The sequence below is a fragment of the Salmo salar genome, chromosome ssa01 (genome assembly GCF_905237065.1).
Source record: "Salmo salar chromosome ssa01, Ssal_v3.1, whole genome shotgun sequence".
NCBI classification, from domain to species: domain Eukaryota; kingdom Metazoa; phylum Chordata; class Actinopteri; order Salmoniformes; family Salmonidae; genus Salmo; species Salmo salar.
Genome location: NC_059442.1, coordinates 29,381,008 through 29,396,916, shown reverse-complemented (window position 1 = coordinate 29,396,916; position 15,909 = coordinate 29,381,008). Strand labels below are relative to the sequence as shown.

General features: G+C 41.3%; 1 protein-coding gene and 1 long non-coding RNA gene across 2 annotated transcripts in view; both read left to right on the top strand.

Annotated features, from left to right (window-relative positions):
- The first annotated feature begins 999 nt into the window (after positions 1–999).
- On the top strand, positions 1,000–2,872 carry LOC106599857 (uncharacterized). The gene is made up of 2 exons (XR_001327598.2): positions 1,000–1,241; positions 2,418–2,872. It is a non-coding gene; the product is annotated as an uncharacterized lncRNA (long non-coding RNA).
- A 1,056-nt stretch (positions 2,873–3,928) lies between these two features.
- Positions 3,929–15,909, top strand: part of LOC106586068 (protein unc-79 homolog) — a 51,632-nt gene continuing 39,651 nt past the window's right edge. Inside the window, exons 1-11 of the mRNA XM_045694096.1 lie at positions 3,929–4,067; positions 5,521–5,641; positions 9,349–9,662; positions 11,931–12,101; positions 12,349–12,444; positions 12,600–12,655; positions 12,799–12,928; positions 13,058–13,122; positions 13,941–14,029; positions 14,421–14,461; positions 15,395–15,423. Of these exons, the coding sequence (XP_045550052.1) occupies positions 4,046–4,067; positions 5,521–5,641; positions 9,349–9,662; positions 11,931–12,101; positions 12,349–12,444; positions 12,600–12,655; positions 12,799–12,928; positions 13,058–13,122; positions 13,941–14,029; positions 14,421–14,461; positions 15,395–15,423 (1,134 nt within the window). The 5' untranslated portion in view covers positions 3,929–4,045. The remainder of the gene's footprint in view (positions 4,068–5,520; positions 5,642–9,348; positions 9,663–11,930; positions 12,102–12,348; positions 12,445–12,599; positions 12,656–12,798; positions 12,929–13,057; positions 13,123–13,940; positions 14,030–14,420; positions 14,462–15,394; positions 15,424–15,909) is intronic.

Below are 15,909 nucleotides of genomic sequence, written 5' to 3'. Positions count from 1 at the left end.
GTGTGGCATTCACAGTCATCATTGAAGTACCAATGTCCTCCAATGGAGGGCGATATGTTATATGTAATGCATTCAGACCATAGGCATGGATTGTGGTGGAATTTCATTTATAAATATGATTTTTTTCCCCTGATTACTTTAATTCACTTGTTATCATAGTAGCCTAGGTGATTATTCAAATATTACAAATTTACAATGATTCTCATGTGGTTGGTATAGGCCATAAGTTCCTAAATCTTGTAGGCCTATTTCTCTTTTGCACTTTTCTATTTGCACTAACATCCTATAAACATTTCCTGAATGACAATATTAATGTGCGATGAGAGTAATCCACTCTGGTCAAATCTGTTGTCATGGATGTCACGTCTTTCAGTTGGACCTCACAAACTGTAGCATACGCCCTGAGAATAGAGCTCTCTATCTGGAGTGCATCACACTGGACCTTTAGATAAGTATGTTCACAGTAACCAGGCAGTAACCATATTTACTCTTTCTGAGTCTCAGATAAGGAATATCTGTTTCAGCAATACCCATAACCCCCTGCTTCCTAGTGACTTATGACACAACACCGCTTGCTGTTATTTTTGTTGTGTGGTTGGTTATTTGAATGTTTGGTGCTGACCTCATTGCCTCCCATATAATCTGACTATACATTGCAAATGTGATATGGATGATTCTGCACCAGCTAAATATTAATGTAGAATTCATCATCTGTGAATAAACCTTTGTCTTAGTGGGCTACAGTCAGTGTCACTGGTTTTATTTTCTCAAGGTGTCAAGCAAGTAGGATTAATTTTGTGGTGAAACGTTTCCATAGATAATTTCTATACCATTTGATTGCAATTAAACCCAATCATATAAAGCCCAATCATACCATTCCTCAATACATTTGGCCAGCCTCTATGATTGCATGTATACTAAGTTTTTTGACAATGGTGTGTTTCGGAGTCTGGGCCCTGTTGTTGTGACTCCTCCCTTTGGATGATAATGATGGGAAGGCTTGATGAAAGCCCAGTGCCTCTATCTCAGAGGATGTACTGCTGGGAAGTTTTCCAGTGTTACTGAGATAGAGTGTGCTGTCCAGAAGCTGTGAACCTGACGTTAGCCACACAGGATTAAATAGAGTGATGTTTGCTCTTTTTAGGGGACCCTCTGGGTTCCTTGTAAGGACAAAGGCGGTTCTGCAGGACCACATATCAAATATCTACAGCAAGCCACCCAAGGACAAGATTGGGCCTGGGGTAGGAACCAATGCTCCTCATCTCTCTGTCCAACTTATTTCTTGCAACCAGAAAAATATTGTTTTGGAAGTGTCCCATTTGGTAATTGTTTCGTTATGTTCATGTTACCAATTTCATTATAATTTTTGCATTCTTTATTTTGTTGCCTGCAAATGTTTGAAAGTATATATTATCTTATATTACCATTCAATGTCAGAATTCAATGGTCAAGCTGGTCCATGCAAAGCTCATAGGAATTGAACTAAAACAAAGCTAATTCTGACGAATTGCGGCCCACTGAACTCCTAAAATTACACAAACATCAGACAAGAAACTACAACACTACGACAAAGCTACAGTCTGAGGCAGCCATATCTTTAACACATTACTTTACATTCTATAATGTGGTGAATTCAAGTGAAGGGGGTTTTCCAGTTAAAATAGAAAGATGTTTTATTAATAAATGTATTTGTATTTATATTTATTTAAGTTAGTAGTGCCAAGCTTTCCCCTCGGAAAAGAGATCTGATGACAGAGTTGTGAGACAGAACCTAGTGTTGGTGCAGCCGTCCGCTCGACTTTCCTCAGGGACATCCACAGGGTTTTTAACTGATCGTTTATGGGTGTAGCTATGAAGGACATCCACAGGGTTTTTAACTGATCGTTTATGGGTGTAGCTATGAAGGACATCCACAGGGTTTTTAACTGATCGTTTATGGGTGTAGCTATAAAGGACATCCACAGGGTTTTTAACTGATCGTTTATGGGTGTAGCTATGAAGGACATCCACAGGGTTTTTAACTGATCGTTTATGGGTGTAGCTATGAAGCCCAACAGTGTCAGGGGAGGATGGTGTGCAGGCAGGGGGATGGAGACTGTGCTAGGGAGACCATGATGTAATATAATCACAGCAAAGGATCATGACCCTCTGGGGTGCAGGTCAATTGGTCGGCCCAGCTGTAAGCCTACAACACGAAGGAGAGATAGGGCTTGATAAACAGGGAGAGACAGAAAGTTGGTGTTTATGAGAGAGAGAGTGGGGGGGGGGGGGGGGGTGGGCGATGGGTTTTACACAAATGCATAAAAACCTGACCCAGGTAATTACAGTGTAATTACATGACCAAGGAGTTACATTCAGCTGTTGCCTGTTTGTTTTATATTCTAAATGTGTATCTGGTCTCTTTGTTTCCCTCACAGCAATCTCTCTTCACAATGTCAGTGTTTGCGTTCGCTCTCCTGGCTCCAGCTGGATGGATCATGCACCGTATCCCAGTTTACCGCCAAAGACCCCCTCCAGAACCCTGACTGGGCTACACCACCATGCATAGTATGACATCAGTGAAACATCAGCGAAAGACAAAAACATTGCCTAAATGTATCTTGTCTTAATTAATGTATAAGATTAATAAAGATATAAACAGATGAATGAAACCACAATAATTTACCAGGTGGATGGTATAATGTTGCATATTTTCCATTTACTTAGTTTCTAAAGAGGTGGGATCATGACATGTAGTATTTTTAGTTGATGGCACTGTAAATGCATTATGGATTCGTCCCTTAAATTAGCACTGCTTCTATTTGTAATCATACATCTGCAGTAAGTGCCATCCTATCTGACAAAGATCAATAAAGACAAAGTTGGCACACTGTTGCATTGTTGTTTGTCTTTATTGCAGACATTAAATATTGTTTCAGCAGGCTGGCCCACGGCCAACTATGTTTTCAGCTTCAGAATTCCAATCTATATTTGACTTCCGTTGAATGCGTGATTGTCTTCTAGTGGAATGCGTGATTGTCTTCTAGTGGACAAGGAGTACCAGGAACCAGTGCGTCAGCCCAGGCTCCAGAGACAGGATGTTGTTACTTTATCAGCTGCAGATGGGAATACTTTAGTCTTGGTTCTTGGCTCACACTGAGATCTGTTGAGAAGGCTAGTTAAGCTCATAGTGTCCATTCTCTTAGGCTCAGAACTGAAAATCTTGTTTATCTTTGGAAAATCTTATTTATCTTGTTTTAACTAGGGTGAACTTGGAAGAATTCCAATAACTTTCTGTAAAGAAAAGAAAACCATTCATGATATAAATAGTCAGTTGCCATAACCCCCCAGTGATGATGGAAAGACTCTTGGAAAAGCAAGAAACTATAGGAGCAATTCTCTCTCACCACTAACTAATGTGGATCAAATGGCCTATGTTTACCACAAAGAAGTACAGTAGTTTGATTGTATATTTTCAAAACATGGTTTTTGTGCATACTGTCACATTACATTGTTTAAAAATGCGACCCCTGATGCCTTTATAAGTTACAGTTACAAAATCTCTGATAACCATCTGTGCTTGATTATAAATTAGCCTATATAAAATAGTGATATATAGCCTAAGAGGAGTAAGTATGCCACCACGTTCGAACTTAGATTCTCAGTTGATGCTGAATTGCGAAAAGAGCATTAGCAGCCTCATGTTGAGGCGGGTGTTAAAAATCACTTTCTTGAATGACACTTTGTCATAGTCGGAACAGTCCATTTGGAAAAGTATGTTCTGATTTGTGTCCGTCTTTTTCTACCAGCACATTGACATATACATATAAAATGACATGTATAACATATCCACGAAACACACCACATGCATTTAAATTACCTACATGTCCAATGCAATAGATTTCAATTGCTGTTAACCTGCTTCCATGGCAGCAGTGGTACAACCAAAGCGAGCCTGTGCGCGAGGGTGTTTATTCACTTTTCTTAAGACTAAGGTGGAATAACACCGTAGGGGAGAAAAAACATTTGACAGTGTTTGTTTTATGATTCGTGAATTATTTCCACAATGTCTACGAAAGCAGAGCAATGTAAGTACTATTATTTAAAATGTTCCTCTTATATCCTCCCATTTTTTCGTGTAATTTTATAGTAAGAAAGCGAATGAGGGGAGCTGTCCTTGGTGATGAAACCGCGGTTGCTAAGGCAGGTTGCAACACGTCCTCGCGTTGCAGAGGACGGCTCGAGGGGCTGGTGTCTAGGGGATGCTTTATGTTCTGGCGGTTGACACCAAAAATATATGGACAAAACATTCTAACAGATATTAATAAGCATTCATTTTTGATTGACACGCTGTATTGGTATCAAGGTCGATTTGATACATTTTCCACTGAACAATATGGTGGCATTGTTGATCAATAATGTGGTTGATTTGCTTGTTCATATCATATATTTTTCGTTCATAACATGAATACGATTTTTTTCTTCATCATTTACCTCTGAACAGGTGGATAAACAGACTGCGGTTACACTCTTTGATAAACATCAGATTATTTACTCTAGAAAATGAGAGTGAATAAATGCATAGTGTAATAAACAATTGGTGGTTTGTTGTTGTTGTCAATCAACACACCTTGAAAGAACTAATTTCTCAAATAGGCATATAATGCATGGAATAAACAAAGTTCCTATATATACATTTATCTGTAATAAAGCCTGCTTAAACGATTTTACATCTATTTGGCCATGTTTGGGGCATCTTAGAAGGTACTATATGCTATTCTATGGTACCATGTGTAAACACCCACTAGGTAGCTTATAGAGATTTGTGTTGTTTCTCCTGCGTTCTGTAGGCTACATTGACATTACTGAATTGGTCAGACATTAGTTTGCACAAGTATCACACGTTTTAGCCCTTAAAAACAAGAGTTGATATTTGGTTTTGGCAGGCAAAAACGAGAGTTTTTTGCGCCCTTGCTAATTTTTTCCACCCTGTTGGCTCTAGCAATTGAGCCTGTGGACGAGGTACATTTCTGTTTTTACAAAGTGTGTCTGAAGGGAGCCCTGCTGATTCTATTTACAGAACCACTTCGTTGTAGCCAACCATGTTTTCCTTGGTATGAAATTTGCAGAAAATGAACACACTCCTCCACCCATGTGTATAGCCTACACACAGTCATTTAATTACACATACACCACACCCTGCCCCACACAAACACAAAGCCTGTGGGTGTAATTGTTATTTTTGGGACTTGTCATTTGCAGGTCAGCGAGCACTAAACACTACCAGCGCGAGTCACAAAATGGCACCAAAACAACCCACTCCAGGGCTGGTTGTGACCTAGCTGGACAAACACAAAGGTCACTTAAAGAGAGACAGATAGGATGCCACAAGGACCCTGACCCTTTGCCATGCTTGGGGCAGACTATCAATAACCAGGCTTATACTGTACCAACCATATCCTATTGCCCCCACCACCCCTGATTTGATAAAGGCTTCATCAGACTTCTTTTGTTTGTTACTCTGCTCTTTATCTTGTTTAGTTGCCTCTAAGATACGATACTTGCAAGAGTATCACAACCGTGTGCAACACAATATTTACCCCGTGCCCTCCGGAACAGACATTGCAAACACACTGAAATACTTTTCCCAAACCCTGCTCAGGTAAGTACCCTGCGCTGGAACCACAGGTGAAGTAACGGGGCGTAACAATATTTGATGTTTAGTTTCAGAGGAGAGGTGACTGGGGTTTAGCCTAATTGTAATACATGCACAGCAATAAGACAGGATTATTGCTGGTAGGAAGTCAGTTGAAATTAGAAGATATACATGTAAGGGGAAATATGGGAAACGGTTTCCAACAGTGCAAGTGTATCATCATTTAAGAATCCTAGTTGATAACCACCCAGGTCCTCTTTAGAGAGGGAATTGAGTTGCTCCATCCTCTGCCTTTGTGATACCGTGATACCATGTTTCATGTTGCTGTATGAGGACCATGATCCTACAGTATATCAACAACAAGAGTCAACAACACGATCCCCTCATAACGCTCCATGGCTGTTTGATATTGTAGTACGCTCTTTTTAAATAAAATAGAGAAGGTTTGTTGGGTTCCAACCAATAAATCAAATCTGCCAAGATTGCCATTACTGAGTCTTTCCAATGTGGGTGTGCCTCAAGGGGATATGAATTGTGTTGATGTTGTAAGTAGGCGGTTATGAATAATAATGTGAATAATTCTGTTATTTTGCAGAGTGTACCTGGTATGGTTGGTATTATATTGGAGAAAAAGTACCAAAAAGAAATAGCAATTTCAACCCCTCTGTAGGTTCAATGGTAGCTTTGTAGATGCACATGTTCCTAGGATGGCCTGTAGTCTCACTCCCAGAGGGGCTAAGGGAGGTCTGGTCCTCTGGCTCCTTGGGTCTGACAGTCCCCAGTGTGCAGTGACAGAGGGCCTGTGGAGGGAACAACACGTCCCCTCAGAACAGGTCAAGAAGCCAGGGCAGCCATTATGGCCACAACCAGTATGTGACATTTATTTGTTGAGTTTGAGCAGAGCTCTCTGTGAGAATCAGATGTGCTTTGATCATTGGCTACATAAATCATCATCATTAGGCACAGTTATCTAAAGGGATGGGGATTAGGGAGACAGAACTTTCATGTTTCACTTTTATGAAAATTATGGGATTATGACAATCATTTTCATTTCATCACACAGTGGGTTCATTTCTTTCCTGGCCAAATTATGATAATTTTCAAGTCAATATTGGTAAAGTATCTTGGATCTTTCTGACTTTGCTGAGAGAATGATCTAGCTAAATGTGCTTGCTAGTGTATTGTTACAAGCCTGGCATCCTATTGGTCCTTGGCACAGATGGAGTGTGACAAGGGCTGTGATTGTATGAGCCTATGTTGTGGCAGCATGTTAACTCTAATGACAATTGTGTCTGTGAGGCTCTATCGCTGGGGTGTGAAGGGAATCACGCTGGTATGATACTGTAACATTCGCCTCATATTTTCCTTGAGCCAAATCTCCTCCCTCCCAATTCACACAACAAACCATGCCTCCCACATTGAAACCACTCTGCACTGCTCAGTAGACTCTCAGACATTCTGACAGACACCTGTGTTTCATTGGCCGGGGGTGAAGAGAGGGAGAGAGTGTGAGCTAAATACAGGGAGCACTGAGGCTTGCATATGTCAAGTTCCTGGGAAAAAAAGAGTCCAGCACAGACAGAGGATGGAGCGCCAAATGAATATTTCATTAATTCTGCAGCATAGAGCGATATCAGTGTAAGACTATTAGGATATTAGAGTAAAGGGATGCGGCTACCTGGGCTCATTTTAAGGGGCTTACTCCAAGGGGTGCTATGTAACATGTCATATATTAGTCAAGTCATGTAGTTTCCAGATTTTCCTCCCAGCCAGTCATCTAGAAAGTAACACCCACCAGCCAAGCTGTCTAGCTCTCTGCATCAGTGAACCATGGATTCACAGTCGCCCTGACCCCATGCCAAATTCCATCAATCTTTTGAGTGACTGTGAGGAACCAAGATGCAGTCTGATACTGAATCAAGATCATTTCATGTATCATATTATAATGTGATGTACTTCATTCCTAGTTCCTCTTGAACCTTGCCCGGCATGAACAAGTCAAAGGAAATGAAATATCTCACATTTAGCTAGGAAACAGTGGTTATTACGGTGTTATATCCCCTAGTTAATGCTTATTTACAGTAATGTAATTTATAATCAGTGGCTCACTCAAGCTTTAGAGAAACTAGATATTGCCGCAGTTAGCGAAAACATTTAGAAGATAGTGACAGCAGGTTGTTTTATTGGATCTGAGACATGTCTTACTGTGTGTGCATAACGTGTGTCTGTGTATTATTGTGCGTGTGTTTGTTTGTCTGTGTGTCTCTGTGCGTCTGTGTGTGTGTTCAGTTCAATTCTGCAGTTGAATATGTGCAAAGAGGGTGGTGATATTAAGTCATACTCCGCAAGATATAAAACAAATCTCCCCCATTGTTGGAAACTGACTATCTGTTCCAACTCACTGAGAGAATGTTTTTTACACTTCGGTTTCCGGTATTTAAAATCGTCCAACATGCGGCCAAATTCTTACGGAGTATAACTTTCAGGGGAATAGTCAGAGGATGATGATGTTGATCTTGTAAAATGTCATAATAGTAGGCTATTCTGTATTGCTACACTAAAATCCCCTTACTCACTGCCCCTGTAGAAATGCTATACCTCTACCTCTATGAAAAACCAAAGATCAGAATTTGTCACCTGGGCTCTCATGCTAAGCACCTCCAAGTAATTTTACTGATAGAACAGCTTAGTTCTATAACATCATGTTTAGTAAAAGAGCAAGGCTCTCTGTCCCCCTGCCTCCCCACCCCTAGAACCCCCACACACAAACCAACCAACTAGTTCTTCCCTCTCTCTAAATGGTGAGATATCCACCTTCCCAGGGGACAGCAAACACAAACGTCCATCCCCCATTAGCTCACAAACATAATGCTACCTGTCATCCTGTTTGAAACAACCTCTTCCTTTGTCATTATAGTTTCTCCCCTACCGTAGATTAGTTGTTACATTTATTTTAGAGACTTGAATCCATATGCCTGTTGGATCTCATTATTTCTCCTGATGATAATGATACAGTATCATAATGAATGCATACAGACATTTTTTCTCTGGTGCAATAAACATGTGCTGTGACCCAGGAACTCTTATCTAACCTCACACACATGTTTATTACTAGCTGAAGCATGTTTCAAAAGTGTCACCTCCGTATTTTCCCTAACTGATTTGGTGTCACTCCCATCCTTGACGACAGCCCTACAAAACAGGATCATTTTCCCTGAGAAACATCGTGGCCCATTGGCCTCTCGGTATGATTGCTGCTGAATTGATCTGATTGGAATATGGCAGCCACAGAGGGAAAACCATTTGCAGTTTCCCCTTCGGAGAAGTATGGGGTTGCCACTGAAAACATGCATTTTTTTCTTCTCCTTGTCACCAGATACGCATGAGATGCAGTGATCATTGCAGTTTTTGCAAACGTTTCTGTTCATGTTTATTGTTTCCAGAAGACAAAGATGTACAAAAAGTGAAATAGAAAATTAAAGTAATTCTATGTCACACTGAACAGATAAAGCAGGGAACAATTCCCAATGCCTTCAGTGAAATATTAGAGACACTGCATCCTATGTGGGGTCTATATGGGTTTGTTTTTTTCTATTTACGCTGTCTCTGTAGTGCCATTTCAATGTAATGTGCTGTTTCTTTGTGTCTTTGTTGTCTCTTTTTTTCCCTTGTTCCCCCCTATCCCCTCCCTCCTCCCCCCACCCCCGGAGCAGCATTCTGTCCCGCACAGGCAGGAAGGAGAACCAGGAAGCTTCCAATTTGGCCGTGCCCATGACCATGTGTCTTTTTCCTGTGCCATTCCCACTCACCCCATCTCTAAGACCACAAGTCAGTTCCATCAACCCTACAGTTACTCGCTCCCTCCTTTACAGCGTTCTGCGTGATGCCCCGCCAGACCGCGGGGGGCAGGGGCAGCAGAGTCGGGACGCTCAGCTCTCAGAGTACCCCTCTCTGGACTATCAGGGGCTCTATGCGACCCTCGTGACCCTGCTTGACCTGGTGCCCCTGCTGCAGCATGGTCAGCATGGTGAGTGAAACCAGGACATACTGTACCTCTGTACGTGTCTATCGCCCCACGACCCTTCTTGACCACATGAAGCTGCCTTTTCTGGCTTCATTCCCTCCAAGAGACGAGTCCCACAGAAGATCAAAAGGGATGCATGGGGTGATGGGGAACATGCTGGATCCTGTCAGCTAACTCTGTTGATAACTTACTGGAATTCACAGACATACTGTCGTACTGTACACATGTATTAACTGTTTGCAATCTCTTTTTAAAACATGTATTGAAAATGGAAATGTATCTATAAAAAAACTATTTTAAAGGTTAAATTGCTATGGCTGGCATATGTTGTGTATATATTAACTGCACCAGGTAATCGTAATCTGTAAATAGCAAGTCTGTGAATACAGTGGGGGGAAAAAGTATTTGATCCCCTGCTGATTTTGTACGTTTGCCCACTTACAAAGAAATGATCAGTCTATAATTTTAATAGTAGATTTATTTGAACAGTGAGAGACAGAATAACAACAAAAAAATCCAGAAAAACGCATGTCAAAAATGTTATAAAATGATTAGCATTTTAATGAGGGAAATAAGTATTTGACCCCTCTGCAAAACATGACTTAGTACTTGGTGGCAAAACCCTTGTTGGCAAACACAGAGGTCAGACGTTTCTTGTAGTTGGCCACCAGGTTTGCACACATCTCAGGGGGATTTTTGTCCCACTTCTCCAAGTGATTAAGGTTTCGAGGCTGACATTTGGCAACTCGAACCTTCAGCTCCCTCCACAGATTTTCTATGGGATTAAGGTCTGGAGACTGGCTAGGCCACTCCAGGACCTTAATGTGCTTCTTCTTGAGCCACTCCTTTGTTGCCTTGGCCGTGTGTTTTGGGTCATTGTCATGCTGGAATACCCATCCACGACCCATTTTCAATGCCCTGGCTGAGGGAAGGAGGTTCTCACCCAAGATTTGACGGTACATGGCCCGGTCCATCATCCCTTTGATGCGGTGAAGTTGTCCTGTCCTCTTAGCAGAAAAACACCCCCAAAGCATAATGTTTCCACCTCCATGTTTGACGGTGGAGATGGTGTTCTTGGGGTCATACGCAGCATTCCTTCTCCTCCAAACACGGCGAGGTGAGTTGATGTCAAAGAGCTCCATTTTGGTCTCATCTGACCACAACACTTTCACCAGTTGTCCTCTGAGTCATTCAGATGTTCATTGGCAAACTTCAGACGGGCATGTATATGTATTCTTGAGCAGGGGGACCTTGCGGGCGCTGCAGGATTTCAGTCCTTCACGGCGTAATGTGTTACCAATTGTTTTCTTGGTGACTATGGTCCCAGCTGCCTTGAGATCATTGACAAGATCCTCACGTGTAGTTCTGGGCTGATTCCTCACCGTTCTCATGATCATTGCAACTCCACGAGGTGAGATCTTGCATGGAGCCCCAGGCCGAGGGAGATTGACAGTTCTTTTGTGTTTCTTCCATTTACGAATAATCTCACCAAATGTTGTCACCTTCTCACCAAGCTGCTTGGTGATGGTCTTGTAGCCCATTCCAGCCTTGTGTAGGTGTCCCTGACATCCTTGGAGAGCTCTTTGGTCTTGGCCATGGTGGAGAGTTTGGAATCTGATTGATTGATTGCTTCTGTGGACAGGTGTCTTTTTTACAGGTAGCAAGCTGCGGTTAGGAGCACTCCCTTTAAGAGTGTGCTCCTAATCTCAGCTCGTTACCTGTATAAAATACACCTGGGAGCCAGAAATCTTTCTGATTGAGAGGGGGTCAAATACTTATTTCCCTCATTAAAATGCAAATCAATTTATAACATTTCTGACATGCATTTTTTTGGATATTTTTGTTGTTATTCTGTCTCTCACTGTTCAAATAAACCTACCATTAAAATTATAGACTGATCCTTTCTTTGTTAGTGGGCAAATGTACAAAATCAGCAGGGGATCAAATACTTTTTCCCCCCACTGTATATCTGTTTATATGGAATAAGCATGAAAGTGCATCTCCTTGACTAGAAAGCACTACCCTTTGCTGAGTGCAAACACCAGTGCAGTATTAATAGGTTTTACTGAAACCGCACTGACCTAAACTGAATCTCACAATACTCTCTCAGGATTTTGTTGTATTTATACATGGTGTATATTTATCCATTTTCTTTAAGTTGTAATGCTATATTTTTATTTACTTACATATGTTTGCAACATATGTACATTTCATTGAATTACTGTCTCTCTCTCTGTGTCTGTGCGTCTTGGCTCTTCCTTCTCCCATCAGATCTGGGACAGTCCATATTTTACACAACAACTTGCCTCCTGCCCTTTCTCAGTGACGATATTCTCAGCACTTTACCCTACACTATGATCTCCACTTTAGCTACATTCCCCCCATTCCTGCACAAAGACATCATTGAGTACCTGAGCACTTCTTTCCTCCCCATGGCTGTATGTGAGTACAGCCACTCTGTATCTAACATCCATCTATTTGCATGTGAAAAAGAACCCCTTTTCAATTCAACATGGAGTTAACAAGACATTAAGTGGGATAAGTCTCATTCAATATCAGTAGTCATACATATTTACCAGAAATGTCAGTATGCATCACCATATCAAAGGAACTGCCAGGTTGGTGTCCCACAGTATGCAGATCTTCATGAGGTTAAGGTTCTTCATTTGTCTTTTCTGTCCTTCTTTAGTGGGTTCCACTAGAAGAGAAGGGGGCGTTCCAGCATATGTCAATCTATCTGCCTCCTCTATGCTAATGATTGCTATGCAGTACACCTCCAACCCAGGTAAACCTTTAACTCAGGTTATCCCCAACCAGTACAATACAGTACATCACAGTGTCTATGTCCAGTGTAGCACAGCCTGTCTTTTGATCAATGCACTGTACACTATGTTGTACCTGCCACCTGTTTGACTTTAGCCTCTGCCTTTTTGTTTCCAGTATACCACTGTCAGTTGTTGGAGTGTCTTATGAAGCACAAGCAGGAAGTGTGGAAGGTATATGTTCGCAAAATGCATGTGCCATATTTACGTAGGTTAGATGTCCAAACAACTCTCTCATAGATCTGGAAAGTGTCAGTGAATAGCTTTGAGAGGTTCATACATTGTAGTTCTCTATTGCGTGTGTTGTGTTGTGGCAGGACCTGCTGTATGTCATATCCTACGGACCATCCCAAGTAAAGCCTCCAGCCGTGCAGATGCTCTTTCATTACTGGCCAAACCTAAAGCCCCCAGGAGCCATCAGTGAATACAGAGGCCTGCAGTACACTGGTGAGGGGCTTATGGTCTGCCTGTCAGGTTGGTCTTGTGTGCAACAAACCTTTAGATTGCAGGTCTAATCCTCCTTCCACCTCTCCATCTCTCCCCTCTCCCTTTTTCCCTCCATTCTATTTTCCACAGCCTGGAACCCCATCCACTGCCAACACATTGAGTGTCACAATGCCATCAATAAACCTGCCGTCAAGGTAATATCTGACTAACTACTGTACACTGTCTACACAAACATAAAGTGAATACACAAAGTATGTGCCAGATTGCCATGGTGTGTAAAAGCGTCTTCGTGTTTTCTGCTGGAAGCACAACATTAAAGGAACCAGCAAATGCTTGAGTGACTTTTGTTGTTCTGTCGGGTAATGATATCACTGGCCACACAACTCGAGGCCTGTTTGCGCTGCTCTGCGTGTCTCTGCTCAACTGTGCTCAAAACTGTCAAGTAGAGCGGAGAAAGGAACAGGGGCAGGGACGGGGCAAGATTTCAATTACCCAGGAGCACAGAGGGGGTGTGGGGGGTGTGGGGGGGGTTCCTAATTGGAAGCCATGACCCCATACCGCCCCTGAGGATAGTATGCCTGTAAACGAGAGCAGTAAATTACAGAACACCATCTGAGCATCTCGGCCATTAGCACTGTGGCCTAATACAGGGCCATGCACAGATCATTGATAACAGAACAGAAACATATGCATGCTGCCAGCCTCAGACTAAAGGCAAGCGGAGACAGGTAGAGGGGACATTATATATATTATATATATTACCAGTCACAATTTTGGTCACACCTACTCATTCCAGGGTGTTTCTTAATTTATACTATTTTCTACATTGTAGAATAATAGTGAAGACATCAAAACTTATTTGAGTTTGAGGTGTTATCACGTGTCATGGCACAAGCACTGAAGAAATAGGGTGTGGTATGCACTTCTTAGGACGCCTACAATCATATATCACTGCTACTATTGTACTGTATATTCCTTCTGGATCCTGTAACTGTCTGTTGTCGCCCTATAGATGTGCATCGATCCCACCCTCTCCGTTGCCCTGGGAGAGAAGCCCCCTCCTCTGTACATCTGTGAGGAGTGCAGCCAAAGGATATCAGGGTCTGTTGTTGTAAAACCTTACTCTCCACCAAGATGCCATTCCAAACATACGTCACCTGCTGTCTGCTTCATTATCCCGGTCTTTATCCTGAGGGAGAGGCATCACCATGGTTGCATAATTCCATTGAGCAGATAATGAGATTGCCATCACAAACAACTTGTTCTCATTTCCTCTGACTTATGGCATACTGTATACAATGTCTATGTATAGCTCTTTAGAATACAATGTCTCTTCCTTGATCCTCACTAAAGACTCACAATATATCATGAAGCAGTCATGCAGACTACTGTATATGTTTGTGTATCTGCTAGAAGTGTATTTATAACTCTGAGGTAGTCTCAGCTAACTATAATTTGATTTATGATTTATATATTTGTGTGATCTTTACAGAGATCATGCAGAATGGCTTGTTGATGTGCTCTTGCCCCAAGGTGAGTGTTAGCAAATTAATCGCTCTCTCTCTCTCTCTCTCTCTCTCTCTCTCTCTCGCTCTCTCTCTCTCTCTCTCTCTCTCTCTCTCTAGAGTCAATCAAAGAGGAGTTGTAGTTATGACTGTAGGGAGGGAGGTGGAAGTTAGGCTGAGTGCCCACATGAAAAAAAATACATTATACAATAGAATACTACAGTAATTACTATAGTAAACTGTAGTATACTGTAGAATACTATACTATACGCTGTAGTATCCCTCAATCATGTGTAGTACTTACTATAGAATGTTGTGGTATACTGTAGAATACTATAGTAATAACTACAGTATTATCCCAAAAAATGACACTAGTAAATACTACAGTAATGTTAGCAAAAACACCATCGTTTTTTCATTATAATAAATACTACAGTATTTAATTTGCATATACCCTGCCCACTCCCCTCTCCCATATCCCAGTTTGTGCCACCCATAAGTGAGAAACCTACATGCCAAATATAGACCAAATATTGTGTTCCCTACAGGTTACAGAAAAGAGCAGAAGCACTGAACTACCTGTTCAGAATGACTTACCTCAGGTTATGTGCTCTTTTAGTATTTCTCCAGTAGGTTTCAAGGATAAAGCCTCCGATTCCATGTCAAATATAATAAAACAAAAGCGCTAGAGTAAATACTACAGTAAGGTCTGCAAAAACACTACAGTAAATACTACAGTATACTATAGTCCACAAAAACACTACAGTAAATACTACAGTATACTACAGTCCTCAAAAAACACAAAGTAATTATAGTATATACTACAGTTTGTTTTACTATAGTATTTATACTATAGTTAGTCCAGTATTTCTACCATGGTATACTACAGTATTTTTATGTGGGTGAACCCAATGTCTGTCTGTATGTTATGGTGAATATCTCTGTGGCCTCATCTTTACAGCCGAGATATCTGCTATTTGTCAAAAGAAGGTAAGGCCTGAATGTAGGTGCATTCATATGTGTTTGTGTTTGCTTGTATTTGTATTTGTTTGTGCTCTCATCAGTTTATGCTGAATTCATAGTAGTATATTTTATGGCTAAAAATACATGGCTAAAAATGAGTACCCCTTTTTTCTACATATTAGACCAACAAGTGAAGTAGAGTTAAATACAGGTTAAATAAAAAAATAAAAAAATAAAAGAGTGGTGGATTGGAATTGTTTGCTAGTTTGTTTGCATTTTTGGATGGCTTTGCTTACCTAATCATGGACAGTGGCTGTGCCGCCCTTGCTATGTCATTGCTGGTTAATGTGTTAGTTAATGCATAGTGCCTTGGGAAAGTATTCAGACCCCTTGACTTTTTCCACATTTTGTTAGGTTACAGCTTTATTCAAAAAATGATAAAAGAAATGTCCTCATCAATGCATACCCCATAATGACAAAGAGGAAACAGGTTTTTAAATTTTTTTGCAAATG